The 22,656-nt window shown below is 43.7% G+C and overlaps 1 protein-coding gene across 3 annotated transcripts; it reads left to right on the forward strand.

Moving 5' to 3' along the window:
* Positions 1–2,640: 2,640 nt before the first annotated feature.
* On the forward strand, positions 2,641–19,738 carry KCNJ1 (potassium inwardly rectifying channel subfamily J member 1). Of its 3 annotated transcripts, none has more exons than XM_069876333.1 (3): positions 2,673–2,778; positions 4,478–4,589; positions 18,175–19,738. In XM_069876333.1, the coding sequence occupies exon 3, from the start codon at positions 18,194–18,196 to the stop codon at positions 19,307–19,309; it is 1,116 nt and encodes a 371-aa protein (XP_069732434.1). In that variant the 5' UTR covers positions 2,673–2,778; positions 4,478–4,589; positions 18,175–18,193; the 3' UTR covers positions 19,310–19,738. The 3 variants fall into 3 exon arrangements, with proteins under 3 accessions (XP_069732432.1, XP_069732434.1, XP_069732433.1); XM_069876332.1 differs by having other exon boundaries at positions 2,715–2,778; positions 4,516–4,589; XM_069876331.1 differs by lacking the exon at positions 4,478–4,589 and having other exon boundaries at positions 2,641–2,778.
* The last annotated feature ends 2,918 nt before the right edge of the window (positions 19,739–22,656 follow it).

Raw genomic sequence — 22,656 nt, forward strand, 5'->3', positions numbered from 1 at the left:
CAAAAGATAAAGGCATTAAATCTTTCTTCCCTTTGACAAAATGGAGATTGTCACCGTTTATACAGAGAAGCTGCTGTCAGGCAAACAGGCTTTACATGGAGAACTTGCTTTTTATAGAAAACATAGACTCTATCGTGGAAAATAGACCACTAAAAAAACCCAAGAAAAAATTGCAAATATAGCAAGGTGCATTTTGAAACTGTTTGCTCAGTCACACCTTGTGTTCCCCATTTCTTCTTCGTGGGAGCTGCTCTCAACGCAGGCATTGCCAGGAAAACCGCAAAGCAAGCTCAGAAAAGCGGAGGTGGTTGTGAATGAGGAGAGGTGCTGGCATCCCAAGGTCACTTCTGAAAAGGGGATTTAATTGCTCGGTTATGGCTGCATTGGTGGCAATGTTACCCTAGGAGAATGGAATAATCAAATTAACAAACATAACAGCCTAAATTTCCAAGTGCCCTGGGTGATTTGAAACGTCCAGCACGGGAGACAACGAAGAGAAGTCGTTTTGCAGAGGATTTTGTGGGAATCCCTGCCACTTACCCAGTCACAGGTGGAACATCTAGGAGTCATTTATCGCTTGTGAAAATCTGGGTCATTTACTCCCCTCCTCTGCTCTCCCTTTTTTTCCATGCCAAATATAGAAATAATTTTCTGGCTCCAGAATGAATAAAGTTGTTAATTATACTCTTTCCTAAAAACCTGCAATTGAAATTCGCTTGGGGAGTTTCTGAAAGCTGTGGAAAGCTATTCTTTTTTATAATATTCTTTTGACGTGTCTTAGAGGAAAAAGGAAGAAAGCTCTTTTGCTTTTAATTTCTCAGTTTTGAGGATAATATTTAACAGAAATAAATCCCTTTAAGGGCTCAACTATGCTCTTTGAAGCTAGTGGGAAAAAAATCTCATTGAATTTCGTTGCAGGAGAACTGCTTGCTGCTTTGAAAAATCATGTTAAACAATCTGCAATACGTTGCGTGATGCAAGAATATTAATTTGTGCCATCGTGAACTGCCAATAGGTGAAAACAACGGGATTCCTGCATGGACTAGGCATGGTATAAAAATAGAATAATAGAATCATAGAATGGTTTGAGCTGGATAACCAGATTATTTCAAAGTATACCACACCAATTAGCTCCCAGTACAAGTATTTGGAGCAATTCCATCACCAACTCCTAGTGCTAGAAAAGCCTATATGTGCTGGTATCACTACCCACATACCTACACAGGAATGTTGAGGTGGATTAACATGCTTTGGAAGCGAAAAGTTCTACTTGGGTATTATCAAATGTATTATTAATGATGGAGCTATTAAAATCATGGGATGGCTCATAATAGAGCTTAATTCCTTCTAGCAGTGATTTTTTGTCTCCAGAATACTCTGGGGCAAATGCTTGCGTCACTGAATCACAAAACCCCTGGTGGTTTCTGTGACCAGGTCTAGCTCTGCCAAAGCACTAAACAACTTTTTTTCAACATACAAATCCTGCTCCCAAGCTCCTCCAAGACTCAGAAGATCCTGCTTCCAGAGTGTCCTCCACCCATCCTTGGCACGTGGCTAGACGCTCTATGTTCTTGTTGCTGTATAACTGAAGGAAGACCAGTATCTAGTCTGGGAATTGTGATGTCAAGGGTTGAATCATAGAATAACCAGGTTGGAAGAGACCCACCGGATCATCGAGTCCAACCATTCCTATCAAACACTAAACCATGTCCCCTAGCACCTTGTCCACCTGTCCCTTAAACACCTCCAGGGAAGGTGACTCAACCACCTCCCTGGGACTCATTTATTTCCAGCAGGCCTCCAAAAGATAGGGATAAAACCTGCTCCAGCCATCTAAGTCTTTTCTCTGCTGATGGAGAAGGATGGGCGCTGCTACAAGGCAACACATCCTTAGACAACTGCCTGAGAGCAAGAAGAAATGCCTTCAGGATCTAGAGAAACCAGAAGAATCAGCTTTATTAGACACCTAATTGTTGTGTGCTGTAGGTAAGTGGGATGATTCCCAGCTTAGGTCACTAGGTCCTTTATTGACAGGATGCAAAGGTGCTCTACCAAGAGATTGAGAAACTCAAGAAATGCCCATTCCTTTAAGCCCCAAGACAACAGCGCTGCAGAGAAAGTAGCAGCAGCTTTACAGCCACAATTTAACCCTGCAGTCAATGTGCTGCGAAGAGTTCTGACGGGCTCTGGGTCTTGGCTCAAATCTAGGAAGGAAAGTCTAGGTAGGAATTTGGGCAAAGGGCACACATCTCACAGCACAAACCAAATAAATCAAACTGCAAAGGGTTCTGCAGCGTAAGGGAGGTATCAAGAAACATCACGTTCTTTCCAAAACCACACCACTCATGCAAACAAAAGGCCCGACCCTCAAAAGTTATCAAGATGCTTCTGTTGTACTGGTGGGATTGGACAAGAGATGTTGGTGACAGTGAGAGTAATGTCAGCTTCTTCAGGTAATATTACACTGCTTTCCCTACCTCGGGCAGCTCAACACTTCTGTGTTTTTCCTCCTTCCAGCAGCCATTCCTCTGCCTTCCACATACCATATATAAACCGAGCCGCAACGTTAATGAGCCATTGCATATAGATGAGCTGGCAACCAGTCTGAGCTGACATAGCCACACATAAAAGCCAAAAAGGGCCTTGGGCTTTCTTCCTTTGATACAGAAGCTGTTGGACCAAAGTCCTGTGGAAATTGCGTGGTCTAGGGGAGACGAAGCAGGGCAGCTTTTTCTCCTACCTACCTTCTGCAATCACCTTCACCACTTACAACATAAGGTAAGAGGCTTGGGGCCATATGGTTTTCCTAATAGTTGATTGAGAAAATCCATCCTATTATCAGATAAATTGTCCCATTTGCTCCGTTGCTCAAAATTATTATCTAAAGGCTACAGCAAGGGAACCAGAGAATCCTTAATGAGGGTATAAGATGCGTGGCTTCTAGCCCTTACTCACCGGCTTGCCTTTCCTTGGGCAGCCCTCTTGATAACTCAGCTTCTTCTCCCATAAAACAGGTTATTGAAGAAAATCTCAGCATCTGCTGTAGTCACCTCAGACACAGGAGGGGGAACATAGCAATTCGGGCATTATTCTTCTCTGGGAGTGCTGAGTGCGTGGGGCTGGAGAGGCCTTAAAGTGTGGCTGTGCAAACAACCTAGGGTGGGAGAAGCTGATCCAAGTTCACTGAGTTGGGTGGTATCTACCAGTAGTGTCAGTTTAACCCTGTATTAATACCAGCCAGCGTTCACCTCGGTTACTTAAAGGCTAAGCAAGTATACCAAGACAGTTAACAAGCAGCAGGTAACGATTTTCACAGCTGTCTATACCTTAAGTTCAAGGCTTTTGGGTTTCCCAGCAGCGGGGCTCACAGCAGGAGCTCCCTACATTCAGATTCGTTGAGATGCTCGGAGGCTGCAGTAACGAGTTTCTCAAAACTACTGTTAAAAAAAAATAAAGTAACCACCCTTAAATTATCTTCCATTTTGGGCATGACAACATGTAGTGCATGGTTCACTTCCTCAATCTCACAGTCAATTACATTTCTCAACCCATATAAACAGCAGCAGGGAAAAAAGACAAATCTGCATATGTGTTAGTAATAAATCTAAAAATCAGGGCACCGCACTTAAGGGTTGACTTGTCAGAAAATGGTAATTAAAAGTGTTCCAGCTGACAGTGCCCCTTTAATGAATTATTAGTAATGTTCTCTGAGAACATCTGATGAAAGACACCATAAGAGTTCTTACTTAAACAAACCAATTTTCTGCATGATGCAACCTCGCCGCGCAAGAAGGGGGAAATGGCCATTAAAGAATCAAATTACGAAAATAACAAAGTAATGGTTTGAATGATCAGGAAGAAACAGGTGCCCCTCCTGTGCCGATAGCCTCCATTTCCGACACCACAGCCCTTTTCCATGGGTGCTTATCTAATAACTGCCACTATTTTCTTAAATTCTGTTAAAATAGCCCAATAAGGTGTAGAATAAAAGAGCTTTGGCCATCACTGTTAACAAGCATTAGAGACCCTGCAGTGCCTGACCAGCTCAGTGCTAACGCAATGCCCAGGGACTGATCTTTTCAGCTAATTCCTAATCGTGCCAGAAGCTCCCGAGCGGTGGTACGAGCATTACACAAACTTCCAACCTGTCTGCTCGGGCTGGGCAGCAGCAGCACCAAGCACACCCTCCGTCCATCCCCCAGTCCTATAGGTGCCTTTCCATCAGAGGGCATTGGGCTCTCGGGTGGAAATGCAGTCAGCAAGCAGCTGGAGGGGGTACATGAGGACTCGGAAACACAGCTCTATTTAGTGGGAGCAACGTGTGGAGTGGGGAAGGAGGAGGGCAAAGGGCACTAAGTCTTAATCAGGGATTTGTATTTGGGTGTGAAGGAAGCAGGGGGCTGGAGGTGGTGAGACAGTGGTGGAAAGAGGCTCTCATGCCTCGTTTCCTTCCACTGAGTTTCTTGCTGGTCTCCAGCTCCATCCAGATCTGTTGTTCGTCCTTGGCTGTTTCAGGAGAAATGTAAGAGAGCAGCTGTGGGCATTCACATTTACTTGGCAGAAGCTCTGTGGACCCACCCCTGTAGCTGGTAAGCAGTGAAATTCTGGGGCAACTGGGTGGTTCTTGAAGCGAGGGTGGTCACGGTGAAAGCACTTTCCAGCCACAGCGTTCCGAGTATCCCACACCTGAAAGCTACTCTTGCCTTTCAGCTGCGCTCAGCAGCTCACCCTAACACTCAATAGTTAAAGTGCATCCTTAAGTCTTTGGACTGCGATGGAAATAAGGGATTTTGACACAGGAATGCAGATCTACCTTCCAATCCAAGCTGCTCCATAAGTGCCAGTTGCCTGCTCCTCAGCGCCAGAACCCGACAAAAGATTTTCTAGCACTAGATACTTGGGGTTGTTTTTCTTGTCTGTAAAACAGGACAGTAGCTGGAGAAAAGTAGCTTTGTAGTTAACATTCAGAGTTTTTTTGTTAGCCCACCCTGAATATCTTCACAAGACTTTCCTACAGAACAGGTAACTTGGAGCCCATTCAGGCTGTGGGTGGCTGATGAGTTTCCACGCTCCATACTGAGTGTTCACAGAGGCAAGAGGGTTTTACTCATTTCTTGATTTTACAGTGCAGGGTTTTGCCACGTGAACGTGCCTTCTCTGCAGCATCCCATGATAAATGCGAAGTAATTTAAGTTGGCTTATATTTTAATAAACTCTCTCAGCTACCTTCTATACCGTAGGGAGAAATGTGCACAGAGCAACCATGCACCAGGTAAAAAACAGCAAGAAATTGTTTAAAGTCCTAGGAATTTCTGTCCCAAAGAGAAAAATTAGCAGTTATACAAGTGGTGCTTGCATCACAGGATGCAGTTACTGCGATCTGAATGGCCATCCTGTGTGTGAATGTTCACTAATCGCGAGAGATAAAACAAGGAAGTTAATCTCACATCCTTTACTCATTTACAATTTGAAGATTGTTTCTGATCATGGTACCAGGTTGCTCACACAGCCTGGTGGTGGGCAGGTGAGAGGAGATGCTGTGAAGAACAGCTCCTCCAGCCCTCATACGCACTCTAACTCCAGCGCCAATCTTAGATTAGCTCCTAGGCTTTTCTAACATTTTGAGAGGTAAAGTGAGGTGAGAGTAAATGCTTGGCTGGGTTTACACCGCTTTAGTAGGACTCTGGAAATCTCAAATCACATCCCGAGGTCTGCTACGTAATTGAATTCTGCATGGACTAGGGCACCCAATACAAGATTTCTAAAAGCTTGTTAAGAGTTGAGGTAAGAGCCTCACTTTTGGAAGCAATTTAGTCCAAGTTCAGGTTAGGCACTTAACAAAAGCAGAAATGCAACTCAAAATAGAAATCTTGGTACCTAGAGCTGCCTGTGTAGCTGGAGACGCAGGTAAGTTCAAGACCAGTAATTGGCTGGAAGCAATTCACCTTGAGATGCTGTTTTCTAACAACTGGGAGGAACTCTGAGACACTTGAGCTGCTAATGTGGGCACTTCAGTAAGTTCCCTCAGGCTGGTGGAATGTATTGACATCGCAGAGAATTCCAGCAAGACTTAAGCTCCTAAATGAATCAGAAAGTTGTAAGATGCCAGTGCAGGTTGAACTGTATTTTCCATGGGAAATGAGGCAGCAGACTATTTGTGAAGGGTATTTAAGAATTCAACATACCTCTCACTTTTCTCTCTATGGAACACAAAGACCTTCTTCAGGAAATGCATTAGATGCTGAACCAAAACAGGCAGAAAAGGCCTCTGGGCACTTAGTGAAAGCATAATTTGTGTACGAAGACTTGCACAGTGTAGGAACTCATAATAAGTCTAAACTTAGACTTTCATTTTCCAAAAGTATCTGCAAATCAGTTTAATATTTGTCCATCCCAAAGAAGTCATAGCATATCCCCTTCTGTTTCACTCCTTGCTGAAAATATGAAGATATTATGCATGCAGAAGCTTTTCTCCTTCTTAGATGATAAATGCTTTCCTGCCAAGGTAGCCATTGAGCATCTCTCATAGATATTCTCCTAAAATTTGAGCTCCATTATAATTCTGACCCCAGCCAGGCGATGCCGTGTTGCCAGTTGACACCAACACATGCAAGAGGTCTTAAAACTATTTGCAGTTATTGAATTTAGTCAAATAACACTCGTTTCACTTCCATCTTACAAATAGGTTGGGAAGCAGACACAAAGGGTAGAGCACTTGTCCCGTAGTACATAAACAAATGTGTCAGAAACTGAGCTCAGCTATTTGGACTCTCCAGGGAATCCTTTATAACTTGACTGTTTCCCACGTCCTGCAGCCAGAAGCCTTCTTATTAGGGCAGAGTAGTTTATTTATGAGTTGAGACACAGTATGCTCACTAAGTTTAGTTTTTGCTGTAAAACAGCAAGGAATAAAATGTGCTGAATACTCGTCTCTGACCTTGGTAATAAGTTGATTTAATTGGATTTGATTTTTCAAATGTAGCATCTCAAGTCAGCCATAAACTCTAGAATTAGCATATCGCATCTCAACACAGGAGAGATTTTAAAGTAGCATAAGGAGATGAAGTCCATGCCCAATGAATTTCAAATTACACTGAGGATCAACTGAACCATATGCATGTCAAACCAAAACTGTGCAGGCTCTGAGTGCATCAGGCTGCAAAGTTATTAATGGCTTACAGTTGCTATTAAGAATGCAAAGTAGCTATTTTGCACCCAGTTTCTTCATATGTCTCTTCACATCAATGACCCATGTGTTAGGTCAATAATTCATTCAATGCATACTGAAAGCCAGGAACGTCGTGCAAGGTAATTACACTTATAGAAATAATTAGGAACCCAAAAGTAACTGAAGGATTGGAGTAGAAAAAGCTCTGCTGGGGAGATACTGCCTGCCCTAGGGACAGCAAACTGTCCCTGTCTTTAGATTTGCGGTCAGTGTCCCTCAATAGCTTCAAAGGGCACTGAAAGCAGAAATTAACCTTAAAAAGGGGCAATTTTGAGTTTCAGTGTTTCAGGGAATACTCAGGTACTCATGTAACTAAAAGCAATTTACTTCCTGCAAATGTGAAAAAAGTAGGACATTAGGCAAATATCTGCCTACTGAGTGGGATCCTCAAGATCTGCTCCCAAAATTTGTTTAGCTTTCATGATATTCAGTTGTAATAAGTCATAGGAACAATTTAACCAGTGTGCTAGGCGCAAGAAGGCTCTAATTCAGGCAGACAAAATCCACTTTGTCTGACCTTGCATGAAAGAGCACCAAATGCCTTTAATACCTCAGGCTTCAGCTGGGAATCTCGGAAGGCAGGCTTTTTCACCATCAGTGCCTTGGGACCCACAAAATTGGCTTTAAACACCATGGCAGGGGCTGCTATCCATGTTGTACATCCCTACAAAAGGCTCTGGAATGACAGCTGTCACCCACGTCACGATGCAGCAGTCAAGAGGAGCCGAAGGAAGGAAAGTGTTGAGACGAGGCTGTAATGGGGCAGGATGTATCTGGAGAGCTTGGTTGAACATCACAGAAATCAGGCTTCAGGAATGAGTAGTAGGACAAAATCTGCCAATCAAAGTCTGCGGCGCTGCCAACCTTGTGATCGGAGCGCTGTATGATGAAAAGAAAGCTTCGAGACTACCGGTGTCTGATACTGCTGTTGTTGAACCTTGACTGATTAAGCAATGCAGCACGAGCCGGCAAGTGCCAATCCTCCTTGCAGCCGCTGTGACCCACACATGGACCCAGTGAGCAGAAAAGGGAGCGTCGACAGCACATGATGTGCTTCGATGTAAGCTCAGCTGGAGAGATACACAAAGACCTCCTGGAGGAGAGAGCCTGTGGTATCCTCACGGGTACAAGGAAACATGCATCTGTTCAGGAATGCAATGAATCCTTTCACTTTTCATCATCGGTTTCTTTGCTTTTTAGGTGTACAGTAGGGATTAAGAGGCTGCATTCCCCCTCCCAGATGCTTCCATCCCCTGTGTTACCAGCTGCAGCCCACCTGATGGATCACACCCACTAGGGCGGTCCTTGATACTTCTGAGGTCAAATGCAAGTCAAGAAAATTAAGTCCCATTAATGGCGAGCAGGTCTGGAGTGATATTCCTTTCAACACGCCTGCTGGAAAGCTTCCAAACAACAGACAGGGTGCAGGCAGAGGAACTTAACTCACACTCATGAAGAAAACGGGCTGTTAATATTCCTAAGAGAACCTGTGATCCTCAGTACAGAAATTAAAGAAACGGGGACAACTCAAATACAAAACTATGACAAATCAACGCATCTAGCAGAGAAAGAGTAGCAGGACGAACAGTGGAAATTACCTCTATAAACTGTGCCTATGGGATTACCTTGTGAGAATATGAGTTATTAAAGGAAGGGGGTGAGAAGTGCTAAGTAATGAGCAGTAGAGGGCTTATGCTGTGATATCACATGTGTTTAAACTCTGGCAAATGAGATATGCAAAGGCTGAATACTACCCTACACACAGCTCAGGGGTATAAACTATCCAGGGAGAGAGCTACACCTGTACACACACTAACATCTTGAGAGAAAGACTTCCTCACTTTATTCTTCACTTACCTTAAGAAAACAATAGAATAAAATATGAAAAGACTGCCTTTCATATGGAAAAAATAGCAATAATTTGTATTTATAGCACACAATTGCTCCTGAAAGCATTCTCAATACTTTATAAGCATTGGCTGTGTTCAGGGATCGTTTCTGTTGCTACTGCTCTAACAGGGCAGGGCAGTCTAGAAATCGCTTTGTAATAAAACAACACTTGACATTGTGAAAAAACTTTTTCAATAGTGAAATAGCCGCACAGTTGTATGTAAAGTAGTGGAATTGCTCTCATTTCCTTTGCAGACAGGGAACATGAATCGCAATGCTAGGGAAACTGAGCGAGCCATAGAGCCAGGGCCACAACTCAACAAGTGCCTCTTTCCAGACCAATGAATCTAGGATGAATCTAGCATTCTCTTCTTCACGTCCTTCCCATTCCAGGTACAGCTTCAGGCTCTGCTGCAGAACGTGGCTGCCATCTATCATACCATCTGGGACACCTCTAGTTCTTTTCTCTCCTTGTCCTACCGTCTGAGAACTGCTTGGGGCTGAGGTTCCCAACAGGAACCCGCTGAAGCAGGGATTCAAATCTGGGTTATCTAGAGCAGCGTGGTATGCTGCTATAGTCCGGTGATTGGCAGCAAACCAGCACAGCATAGTGGGTTTTTTGCCAGTTTAGAAATCAAAGTCACCTTGATAACCACAGAAGACTGGGATACTGAAGTTACAGCCTAGCTGAAGGTAAGGACTACAAGAGAACTGTGCTCTTAACACAACATGAAAATATTCCTGAGCTGCTTCCTAGGGTAACCACCCACTGCACTGTTTACCCTGGTCTGTAAGCAGGTGAAAGATTGCAGCAGAGCAATGCAGTGTGCAATCCACACCACGAGTTACAAGCACCTGGTTGGGGCATCAATGAGTTATGCACTGTCTATATCATAAAACCACAGTGGCAGAACTCAAAAGAACTCTTCCTACTGCAGTATCATCCAGGTTAGGTGCCCACTTGCCTTTCCCTCATCCTCCTCAGATTCACTCAGAGGGAGTGTTGCAGTTCAGACAAATAACATGTCAAATCCTGGCTTGAAGGCTCACCGAGCAGGCAGTGTCTGCCCACACAGTAGGGCTAGCAGGGCTGGTGCAGTCTATCCTGAGTATTCTGTTACCATTTCTCTCCCCTGGAGCTGGAATTAGCAATTCCCTGTGATGTGAACTACTACGAGAAGACTTTTTATCATGGCAACATTTGCTTCCTTGCTTTTGTTCCTTTAGCACTGCGCAGAGTGCAGGGAGAGCAACTTCATGGTTTTCTTGTGCGCTGAGCAAACAAGAACCTTTTTCCAACCACATCGAAAAGCATTTCAACAGTGCTAAATGTTTTCTGTCAGCAAGCTTCCCTGCACTCAAATCTGGTTCCTTTTTGGGGTTGTATGAAGCCACAATCAGTTTAAATTCACTGGCACTTTGGAAGGAGAGTGTATGTGAAAGGAAGCTTTTGTATGACAAGGTAATGCTGAGATACCTTATGATTAGATGCCAAAGCAGGGTGAAAACTGTTCACAGGAGGTTTTGCTGTGGGCAATGGCTCTCTTCTAGCTGTGCTGCTGATGCTTGAGTCAGCTGCCTCAGCCTTCGGGGCTCCTGCCGAAAGCCCTTTTGCCGCAGCATGTTGGGGACTGAGACTTGACATTGCCAACCTGTAGAAACAAATTGTGAGTTAATCATTCAACCCCTTAAATACTTCAGCAAAGAACGTGAATTGGCTCACATGACTCTGTCCAGTTTCCCTGTGACTTTTATGGGTGGTGTTTGAGCAGGAGGATTGCCACCCCAGCCCACCTCTTACTGCTCTTTGGTTATAGGCAGCTTCTGCTCTCAGTCGTACGGGTGAGAATGCAGGACAACCTGCCTCTCCCACGCTTTGAGAATGAAAAGCCTTTTTCTGGCAATAGAGAGAAAAAGTGACTGGACAAAACCCACCTCTCCCCTTTAGAAACCTTCAACAAAAAGCAAAATGTTTTCTTTTCAAGTCTTCTTAGTAAATCAAACTTAATTCTCTTAGAGTAGTCACTGTTGGTGACTTAAATCCCTACTTTTGTTCTCTCCCAACCACAACAACGCATCCTAGACTAGGTTGGAAAAGACCTTAGAGATCATCAAACCAAACCACACCAATCATGCACAAGTCCACTCCAATGAGAATGATTTTGAGTCTTTCAGACCAAATTTCAAATCCCCAAATGTACAGTTTGCTTGAGGAATGATTTCCCCCAGAGAGCCACGTGCTAATGAAAATAATAATAATAATGAAAATAATAATTTCCAGTGGAAACCTAATTGTCTGAAGACAGAAATAGTTCTGTTGGGAAATCCTGCTGTACAGTAACGACAGCTCAGTTCCCAGGTCTCGGCTCTCCAGAGGCAGGAGAAGCAGACCACCCACTCTGTGGGAATTCTCTGCCAAGGCAGAAGGTGCTATGGGAGATACACCTAGCCATGGAACCTGTCCATCACTTCAAAAACACCAAATAACCAAGTTTTCTTTAGTCCCTGTGAAGCAGTCATTCCTGGAGGATGCTGGCAAATTTTTTGCCTGGACTCAAGATTTGACAAGTGCAGGAAGGGAGCGGCTGTGGGCTGACGTTGGCCTCTCACCGCTGTGGCTCCCAGGACAGGAAGAAATGCTCCTTCTGGAGGTGGACAAAAATCATAACGGTGTTTGCTTGTGTAAGATGCAGAATTTGCTCCCCAGTCAGCTGAAGTCTTTAAATTCTTTCCCCCAATAGATGTAGTCATGGATTAATTTTGTGTGCAGCACTAATTACAATGTTATCGATTGCTATCAATGAGAATAACTCCTTTACTGCTGTCCATCATTTACTTATACACCTGAAATAAGTATTTTAGCTTTTAAGGATCCCAGACTGCTGAGCTTCCAAAAAACATGACTGGCTTGAGTCGCCTCTGCTGCAGTGCCCGTTCTTTCAAATATCTCATGAATGAATTCTTCTTTCAAGTCAGCTTTGTGAGGGGAAACTACAGCCTATCTTTTCAAACCATGCATACATGGCAAGGTGCAAGAAACATTGCTGGATGCAATAGTTACTGCTTTTTATCACTGAAACCTTATAGGAAGTTTGACTTCAAGGTGCACTTTGACCCCAAGGTGCACTCAAGCAATGCTAGGGCAGCTTGGCAGCAAACTCTACCAAACGTAACGAGAATACAAAGCATAATGAGAAGAGAGATCTGATTTTCAGGCAGGGGTTCATAAACCCCTCTGCTATAGGCTAGCAAGGCATTAGAGTGATCTTCCTAAAGTGACTTAGTCCCCTTAGGCAACCCACAGCTCTCAGAGAGAGCTGGAGTTGTTTAGCCTTGAGAAGAGGAGGCTGAGGGGAGACCTCATTGCTCTCTATAACTACCTGAAAGGAGGTTGTGGAGAGGAGGGAGCTGGGCTCTTCTCCCAAGTGACAGGGGACGGGACAAGAGGGAATGGCCTCAAGCTCTGCCAGGGGAGGTTTAGGCTGGACATTAGGAAAAAATTCTTCACAGAAAGGGTCATTGGGCACTGGCAGAGGCTGCCCAGGGAGGGGGTTGATTCACCTTCCCTGGAGGGGTTTAAGGCATGGGTGGATGAGGTGCTGAGGGACATGGTTTAGTGTTTGATAGGAATGCTTGGACTCGATGATCCGGTGGGTCTCTTCCAACCTGGTTATTCTATGATTCTATGAATATATGTCAGAGTACTTGTTTCTTTCCCTTAAATATCAGGACATGGGGAATAGGTCATGTCCTTGTTGTATTCCTGATAGGAATACAACAGCCCTTGTTCAGCCAGTTTGAAAGACAGAAGGATGAAACTTCCTTCCTCCCTATCTAAAGAGAAAAGACAGGCACTTAAGAGCACTCCTTCATTACGTGCTTCCAGAAAGCTGGGTAGATCACACCTACGTGTTTACAATGATCTGAGGTGAAAGATATCTCTTCTAAAGATACTTCAATACTCACGGTGGTTACTATAAGTTAATGCACAACCCACAAGTAGGCAGGTGCCACTTCACATCTCCTGCTGAAAAATGACCATCATTGCACTAGAAAAGGGCAAAGCAGGGTGTAAGATCCTTTGGTGTATTTACTAGAAATTCCAGTTGGACTTTAGGTTGGCAAAATGCAGTTACTTTGACTGGAGCTGTGACAAGGCTCCTGGATTAACATGCTGAGCCGGACTGAAGGATCTTATTTCCCAGGTGGAATGGACATTCTAGTCAATACTCTGGAGGCACAATCACTGTGTTCAGTGCTCAGATCTTTTATCAGCAATAAATACTTAATGACGACATTACCAGATCCAAGAAGAAAGCTGCCTGTGTCAGCTTCCCAGTGCCTGCAGGACTCATCCCTTTGCTTAATGCATCCATCAAATCAGATTTTTTTAGCTATATCCCTAGGGCTAACTGGCCGCTTGAGGTGAGCTTATATTCTTGCTGTACTTACAACTGCTTCAACAGAGATTTAGCTCCCTTTGGCAATCCTTGATTCTGATATAATTTTGATACAAGCAGCAAGCCAGGGAGATGGGAGGCTGCAATTATCATCCCATCACAACAGGCACATTCCTGCTCTACCCAGGGTAGCCAGCGAAGGGTAAATGAGCTGCACTCTCCAAAGGGCTCAGTAATAAAGCAGCCAGCAGATAATACACCATGAGACTAAGTGTTATAGTTTGCTTTTCGAATAAAAAAAGGGTTTTATAAGGCATTAGGAATTGGATATTTCACATACTTTGTTCAGAGTAAGCTCAATAAAAAGAAAATCACAGAAAGCAGTGAAAGAAGATCTGAGTTTCGTAAAGACCTGAACAGGACTGAGAAAAATAATCCTTTAACTCTGTATCCCTATTTCTTCCACTTAAGCTTCTTAGAACTTCATCTGAATCCCCAACAAAGATGTATTTCTAACAAAAGCTGCGCATTCAGTGGGCTGCTTTTCGTTTGTACCATCTCCCCCTAATGATCGGGTTCTGCTAACTTTGCTCATCTATCCACTGCTGTGAGGGAAGAAATACACGTGAATCCACAGATATCAGAACTTCAATGAAACAGCAGGTGATGGAATGTTGTTCTTCTCAAACGTTAAACACCTTCCCTTTCCTTCACTCACTGATCTTCTCAAGCACTGCACGTGGCTGAGATTAAAGCCATTTCCTTGGAATAATGTGATCCTCACACAGTGTTGCACAAAGGACTTATGCAAAGAGCAATTAAAGTCACCGATCATTATCCCCTACACTCAAAATGCTTCCCAACAAAAAAATTTCAAGCAAGCTGGAGCAAAGAGGACCAGCTGGTTACATTTGTAAGTGAGTAGAGGAACCAACAGGAACTGGAATGATGGTTGTTCCCTACTTGCAGGAACATTGAGAAAGAAAAAGGTAGAAAATGTGGCTGTTAGCAACCAACTTTCTGGCCATTTATCAAATATTCCGAGTGGAGGAATTGAGAAGTTCAGAAAGATCAGGAATTTGAGAATGGAAATCTAAAGGTTTCTGCTTACTCTAGTGATCCCTGTAAAATGCAAGAGTGGAACAGGGAAATGGAAACCCCTTGCTTTCATAGCTAACCTTGACATGTCATCTTTATTCATTGAGTAGTTTTATTGGTAAACGCCCCGTTGTTTAAGATAACAGGCAGTGCAGTGCACTTTCTATAAACATATTGTGCCTGGGGACAGCAGCAACTCTGCTAGCTCCCGCAACAAGGAATTTCACATACAAGACAGACAGCAATACCGTTTGTTTGGGCCCAACAGGAAGCTTATCCTGGTAAATATTAGCTAAGCTGTAGTTGGGTTACCTTGGTTGATCTAAACTCAGGGACGCTGAGCGCTGCGTTATGTAACTCGCTTTACATCATGTCCTCCAGACTCCAATACGCTCACAGTGTGCGCATACAGGAGGGTATTTTTCTCCTGGTGAAGCAAATCGACGCCCTCTGTGAGGGCAAGAAAGGGAGAATTCCTTCGTCATCCTACCTGAAGAAGGGTGTGATTCCTCTGCCACTTTGATCTTCCTGGGGCAGCACAGCAGGGCTTGTAAAACAGCCTCTGGAGAGGACAGGAGAGATTTAAAGAGGCAGGAGAAAAATGGTAAAGTTCAGGGTCTATTTTCAAGTTTCCAGCTTGGTGACCACATCAATCATCTCGTTTCCATCTCTTCTGTGATTATTCTCTGTTGATTTGTGTGTCTTGATGATTGCTCAGATTTCTGAAGAATGCTGAATCAGATCTCCCGGAATTTTGGCTGGGATTTATCAGCTCCTGCAGGAGGAGATGGGTAGATTACGAGCCAGAATTTTCCTGCAGATTTCTTCTCTTCCTACCTTTTCACCAGGATAAGGAGCAAGCCTGCATAGCCCAGCTGTGCCAAAGGGACACACGTGCAGTTTATGATGCACGGAGCGGGTCATCCCAGCATTTTGCACGCTATGTTAGTCTGGGAATGACAGTCAACATCCACATTATTGCAGAAAACGATAAAACCAGATGCCAGCCACAGCTGAAGCCGAGTGGTTTTGTGCAATAAATAGGAATGTTAGGAGTGAAATACTGGAAAACTTCTTTGAATAGTGCTTTACAAGGAATATTTCATTTTTCTCAAACTACGCATTAACATTAAAAGTGCATCAGGAAAATAAAACCTGAGGGTTGTTTAGAAAGTCATCTTATACCTCCCTTCCCCCTTCCTCAGACGTGTGCTTAAACTTTAACTTTTGTCAGCAACATTCACAACCAATAAATTCAAGAGCAGAAGTTTAAAACAGTGAAAAGCTACATTACAACAGAAGTGACCTTCATTTTACTCATTCTAATTTTAATGAGCAGAGGAGAAAGGTGGTTCCAGTCTCAGTGCAGAAGGCAGGCAGCTGTATAAGACAAGTTAATTCTCAGGGCCATTGATACAAATAAGGATGTTAAATAATAGAACTTAATTTTGGCTTCACAAAATGCAATTAATTTGTACTTAGACTCCATCATTGATAATTTAACAGCTTCCCTTTGCTACTGATCATCAGATCTAAAGGTTTCCTCTGGGTCCCATAACGATGCCTGGTGGAAGGATTTCTGGTTTAGCTTTTCTGAGTCAACCTAGATGCCTACAGAGTAAATGCAAGAAAGACTTCGCTAAAGAGCCACCCATTCCTCCATAAAACAGTTGTGGTGATGAGACAAGTGGGCTCTGCGGGCGCATGTGATTCCTTCCCTTTTAGGAGTCAGCTGCATAACTGGCCCAGGGAATCACCCACTCTGTAGGTGGCTGGAGTTAAATGAGATGTTTCACACTAAACTCACATCAGTGTATCTAATCCACTACAAACCCAGGGATTATATCCACTATGGATGTAAGAAATTAGGGCTGAAGGGAGCCAAACTGCTCTTGCCACAGGTATTCAAGCTCATTATTCAGCCCTGAAATCAAGTGAAATTTGGGAAGCACGTTTGACAACAATTTTAGTCCAAGCATTTAGCTCCTAGCCAAAAAGGAAGCCTGGGTGGGACAGAGCTATGAGGCAAGGTTTTGGGTAAGTGCTGTGGCACCTTCAGCTTGCATCTAAAAAGCACCTCAGTAACACCAAAGGGCTGTTTTAGTGTCACTCTCTGTTGGGAAGGGAAATGTAGCAGCAAAGTAATAGTAGCAAAACATCACAAAGCCTCAGCATCTCCTGATCAGAGATGCACTCCTCAAAAAGTCCTTCTAAAGCAAACATCATCCATAGCAGCTGCAGGACACCAAAACATTCAGGTCTCTGTGGCTAGGGACACTCTGTCCTTAGGGACACAGCAGGCTCAGACATCCTTCATGTGAGTCACCAGTGACAGTGTTTTCCCCTCAAGTTCTTAATTTCTGTTGGTTTTAAGCAGAAGCATTTTGCCTTCAAGAAATATGACTACAGTACACAGCTAAATGCAGTGACATAAGCATTTTGTCTAACAAAGGCTGAATAAACAGGCACGGAAGGGTGAGCTTTCAGGGTGGGTTCACCCTGTGCACTAATCAAACACATCCCTCTCCGGTAAGGAAACACATTTTGAGCTTGAAGGGTGATTAACTCTGAAATCAATTATTTCTTCTAAGAACATTCATAAGTTTTGGGACAAAATCAGACCCTCAATCTGCCCATGAACAAGGCAGGCAATCCCCAATTCTCTAGTCGACCAACCTCTCCCCATGTCTGCACAGCTGAGCATCCAAGACTGGGAATTTTCCAAACAGAGGTTGATCTGAATTCCAGTCTGAACACACCTGTAGCACGTTCTTCATCAATGACCAGTATTCCCTAGGTCTCCTATTAGCACTTCCCTTTAATGATGCGTTCTGGAATCCAATCCTTTAGTCTTAGTGTTACTTTTGTGGTGAGTAAAAATCCAATTTTCCTGCTGCTGACATTTAATATTTTCTTTTATTCTCTCTCAGAAGTCCTATTTGAGATGCTTCTGTGATTTCAGAGGTTGAAATTAGTGTATGTATTAGAGCTCTCAAATGCATATATACTTATATATTCTTAAATATACTCTCAAACCCAATCTAAGGTAAAAAGAACTGCATCTCTGTCTTAATAATATCTTCTGTACCTCCTCTCACTTCTTCCTAAATTCACTATCCACATCACATCCAGACTCTCCTAGTGCTGATGTAACCACACACAGTGTGGACAGGCCCCACTTCACCTTCCAAACAGCAGAAAGACCTCCTCAAATCCCAGCCTTTCCCCGCCTGTTTTCCCAACAGATGTCCACAAAGAGGTAACCTGCTTCTCTGTGCCCCCACTTACTCAGCGGAGCAAGGGACAAGATTAACAGTTGACTGATTCAAAGTTTACTGAGCAAGCCAAAGTGAGTATTTTGGCTGGAATGCTCCTTAGGCAAGAATTTGTTAGTTCCCTCATACACTTACTGGAACTTTGCCCCACCAGCTGAGGGAAAATATGCAAATTACATACTTTTTTCCTAAACAAGTGTCTTGAGACTTCATCAGAATTTACTCCTCGCCTTCAGGTATAAATGAAACCTACTCATAATGTTTATTATTTCTTACTCTCCAGGACACTATCAGCAGAGGGAATGTTCAACTACCTCCGGAAACGCTTTACCAGCCACATCAGAGAACGCAGTCGGCGAAGAGCAAGGCTCGTCTCCAAGGATGGAAGGTGTAACATAGAGTTTGGCAATGTAGAACAGTCAAGGTTTGTCTTTTTGATTGATATATGGACAACTATCCTGGATCTCAGGTGGAGATACAAAATGACTATCTTCATTTCGGCATTCTTAGGCAGCTGGTTTCTATTTGGTCTCCTTTGGTACGTTGTGGCATACATACACAAAGATCTTCCAGAATTCAATCCTTCCATAAATCACACCCCCTGTGTTGAGAATATCAACGGCCTGACTTCAGCTTTCCTGTTCTCCTTGGAGACCCAGGTAACCATTGGTTATGGCTTCAGGTGCGTCACAGAACAATGTGCCACTGCCATTTTCCTGCTCATCTTCCAGTCTATCTTGGGGGTAATCATCAATTCTTTTATGTGTGGTGCCATCTTGGCCAAGATATCGAGGTCCAAAAACCGGGCTAAGACCATCACCTTCAGCAAACACGCCGTCATCAGCAAACGTGGAGGGAAGCTCTGCCTCCTCATTCGGGTGGCAAACCTCAGGAAGAGTCTGCTGATTGGGAGCCACATCTACGGGAAGCTTCTGAAGACCACCATCACCCCAGAAGGAGAGACAATCATTTTGGACCAGGTCAACATAGACTTTGTAGTTGATGCTGGCAATGAGAATCTCTTCTTCATTTCTCCATTAACTATTTATCATATCATAGATAAGAACAGCCCATTCTTCCACATGGCGGCAGAAACCATTCTGCAGCAAGATTTTGAACTGGTGGTGTTTTTAGATGGCACCGTCGAAGCCACTAGTGCTACCTGCCAAGTGAGGACATCCTACATCCCAGAGGAGGTGCTCTGGGGTTATCGCTTTGCTCCCATTGTGTCCAAGACCAAAGAAGGGAAATACAGAGTAGACTTCCAGAACTTCAGCAAGACAGTGGCTGTGGAGACTCCCCACTGCGCCTTCTGTCTCTACAATGAGAAAGAAGCTAAAGCCAAAGAGAAGAAAGGTTATGACAATCCTGGTTTTGTCTTGTCAGAAGTTAGTGAAACCAGTGACACAAAAATGTAGTTCCAGATATTCACGGTACTGTATATTTTCATATAATGAATTTGATCTTGAGAGGATTAATAACTTAGTAAAACAAAAATGAAACACACAGGTTTGGTTTTACTCTAAAACAGCCTTTATCTTCTCAAAAGACTCAGAATCAAAGAGAACCAGAGTACCAGTGATCTCCAGAACACTATTTAACAATGCTATATATATTTCATAGAATTTATATTTTTATACCTATGGGACATTTAATGAAGCTGCTATGTCAGAGTGCCCAACTCACTTAGGTTCCCAAAGTCATGGAAGTCTGTTAAAAAGCCTGAACAGATGGTGAGAAACTTTAGGACATGGTAAAGAATCAGAGCTGTTGGAAAGAGACCATCAAAAGGGGATACAGAATGAAAAACTAAAGAAGCCTAAGGGACTTGGGAGCGAAAACCTCAAAAAAAAATATAATGTATGTTCCTCATTGCCAAAACCATCTGTGAAAGCAGACTCTCTGGCTCCAGAAGAATTGAGGGCTTTTGAACCTTTTGAAACAATTCCTTCTTTCTTTGGGGCTCTACAGAAATGGAGCATTAAGGGATGCCACATGCGTAGGAAGCCAGCAAAGACAACACCTGGGCCGTCCTGCTCCTCTCCTGCAAAAGCCTTTGATTCCTTTCAGGGGAAAGTAGGCAAATGGAAATGAAAAGTGAGGGAAAAAAAACCAAGAAAAAGCAGAGAACCACTGTTGGAGAAGAGGAATTTTGCAGTGTCTTCCCAACACATTCACTCTCCAGATACTCTTCTCTCTGCTTCTCCAGGAGCTGGCTAACTGTGAAAATAGGAAACATCTGAAGACAACTGTCCAGAAAGAAGGTGAAGAATACACTGATTGCTTCACACCTGGCAGAACAGCAATCCACTGGGAGAAGAGAGGAAATTACCAGCTCTAGATGTATCCTTCACAAATAATCCACAACGCAAACACGGATTATCTTTGCCTTTGAAGCACGATGGTCTTGTTAAAACAAAAAAAAACAGTATAGGAGGATGCTAGCAACAGTGGGTTTCAGATTTGGTTCCCAGCACAGCAAAATGTGCTGGGAACAAGTTCTGCTCAGTGGTAGCAGAACACTTTCTGGGTATGGTTTTTGATATTTAAGCTGCAAGTGCAGCAAGAAGCTTCAGTGAGTTTTGGGTGAATTACCACTTCCTCACAGCTTTTTTTCCCCCTCAATTAGTTCTTCTGAGATTTCGAGTGGCAGACCGAAGAGAGAGGTTTTTGAGGAACTCTTCCCAGGGATGGGAACTTTTCCAAGAGAGGGACTTTTTATAAAGGCATGTAGTGATAGGATGAGGGGGAATGGCTTTAAATTGGAAAGGGGCAGATTTACACTAGGCTTAAGGAGGAAAGTCTTCACCATGTGAGTGATGAGGCCCTGGAGCGTGTTACCCAGTGAAATTGTGGATGTCCCATCCCTGGAGGTGTTCACAGTCAGGCTGGATGGAGCCTTGGGCAGCCTGATCTAGTGGGACATGTCCCTGCCTGTGGCAGGTGTTTGGAATGAGATGATCTTTAGGTCTCTTCCAACTCAAACCATTCTATGATTCTATAGAATTCAGCTCCTCTATTTTCAACACCATGGTAAAATGGAATCATCATCTTAAAAGCTGCTGGACTGAGTGGTTTAGAAGAACAGGAGAATTAACAGGTCAAATGATGATAAGACAAAGCTATTTTCCAAATTAATGTAATGCGAGTATGGAAATCGAGCTTGGGGAACTAAGAGTGTTTGGGGCTCAGTCCCAGTGTAGCATCAACTCCGTTGGTTCAGAAGAAATCACTTTAGTATTTATCTCAGATTTGCCATCTGTAACACGGGACGTAAAGTACTTACGCTGTACAAAGAACAATGTTATGAACGATTATACCACTAAAGCACTTTAAAAGGCAACACTCAACGGCTTCAGTCTTTCTTCTCTTCAATGCACCACTGATGCAGCCTTCTTCACTTCTAGATGGTGAGACCAGCACATAACATTCTGGTCTCACACACCAGAATTACTAGAACTGGCTGTGCTATCGTTGCATAACTCTAGAACCACCAACCAAAACCTTTGAGGTAATTCACAGCTGTTGCCCAATAAGGGTTGTTTTGTGCAACCTTGCAAAATAACATGGTCAACTGCAAAAGTATTTTTCCAGTCCCAGTCACAGCACCTGAGCCCCTCCAGCCATCAGTGCATCCCAGATTGTCCACTTAGGACAGTTCCATCACCCTCTACTGCGAATGGCTCGCAAAAGCACAAACAGCGAGTGGTTAGTGTCCACCCACAGAAACCCAGGAGGAAGGAGGGAAGTAAAATGAAGTCTCAAGAGTCCTGGCTTGTCTGAAACAAAAGGCTACAGCCTTTCCACAGACGCTGCTGCATTTCCTTTTGAGGCTTCCTGCACTGTTGCCCGGGGCTTAACTTCCCTAGAAAGCAGCACTGCCAAGGCTAACAAGTCATACCGCCGGGAGAAGGGATGCACCAAGACACCTTTAATACATGTGTAAAAAAAGTCTTCATTCTACAAAAAAACCCAAAAAAAGTGCAAGTCAATAGGAACCCCATTTAAAAGGTCAAACCCAGCTATGCACTGGGGAAAATGGGGAAGATTTCTACTTTAAACAAACCTGGTTTGAGATGTTAGTGCTGGGGGGAGGAAAAATAATCAAATATTACTCGAGTGTCTATCCAAGAGGTGGTGGACATCCTCCCATGTTTAAAAGATCCCTAAACAGTGGGGTTCCAGGCACTGCCCTTGGAAAGCCATCTCAAAATCCTAAAGCTCCAAGTTCTTTGCGACATAGATCTTTAACCTTTTTCCCTGTCTCCCTACAGCACAAGCATGAGGAGCTGTTACTCCAGGTCTAGAAGCATGAGATGCTCCCACAACTCAAACAGAAGATTCTTGATCTCCCTGCAAAGCTGATTACTTGTCATTCACTCTATTCTAACAGTTGTGCCTCCCTCCAGAGCTTTCCCTGCAGAAAGGGAAAGGTAGTTGTAATTGTTTGAGGTTTTAGTGTTACAGAAAGTGACTAGCTATGGCACAAATAGAGAAGATACAAAGGGGACAGACCCACAGTTACAGAATCACTGGCTTGTAAAAGACCTCTTAGATAGAGTCCAACCATTCCTATCAACCACTAAACCGTGTCCCTCAGCACCTCGTCCACCCATCTTTTAAATACCTCTTGGGATGGTGACTCAACCCCCTCCCTGGGCAGCCTCTGCCGCTGCCCAATGACCCTTTTAATTAAAATTTTTTTCCTGATGACCAGTCTGAACTTCCCCTGGCAGAGCTTGAGGCCATTGCCCCTTGTCCTGTC

This window comes from Phaenicophaeus curvirostris, chromosome 25 (assembly GCF_032191515.1).
Source record: "Phaenicophaeus curvirostris isolate KB17595 chromosome 25, BPBGC_Pcur_1.0, whole genome shotgun sequence".
Lineage (NCBI taxonomy): Eukaryota > Metazoa > Chordata > Aves > Cuculiformes > Cuculidae > Phaenicophaeus > Phaenicophaeus curvirostris.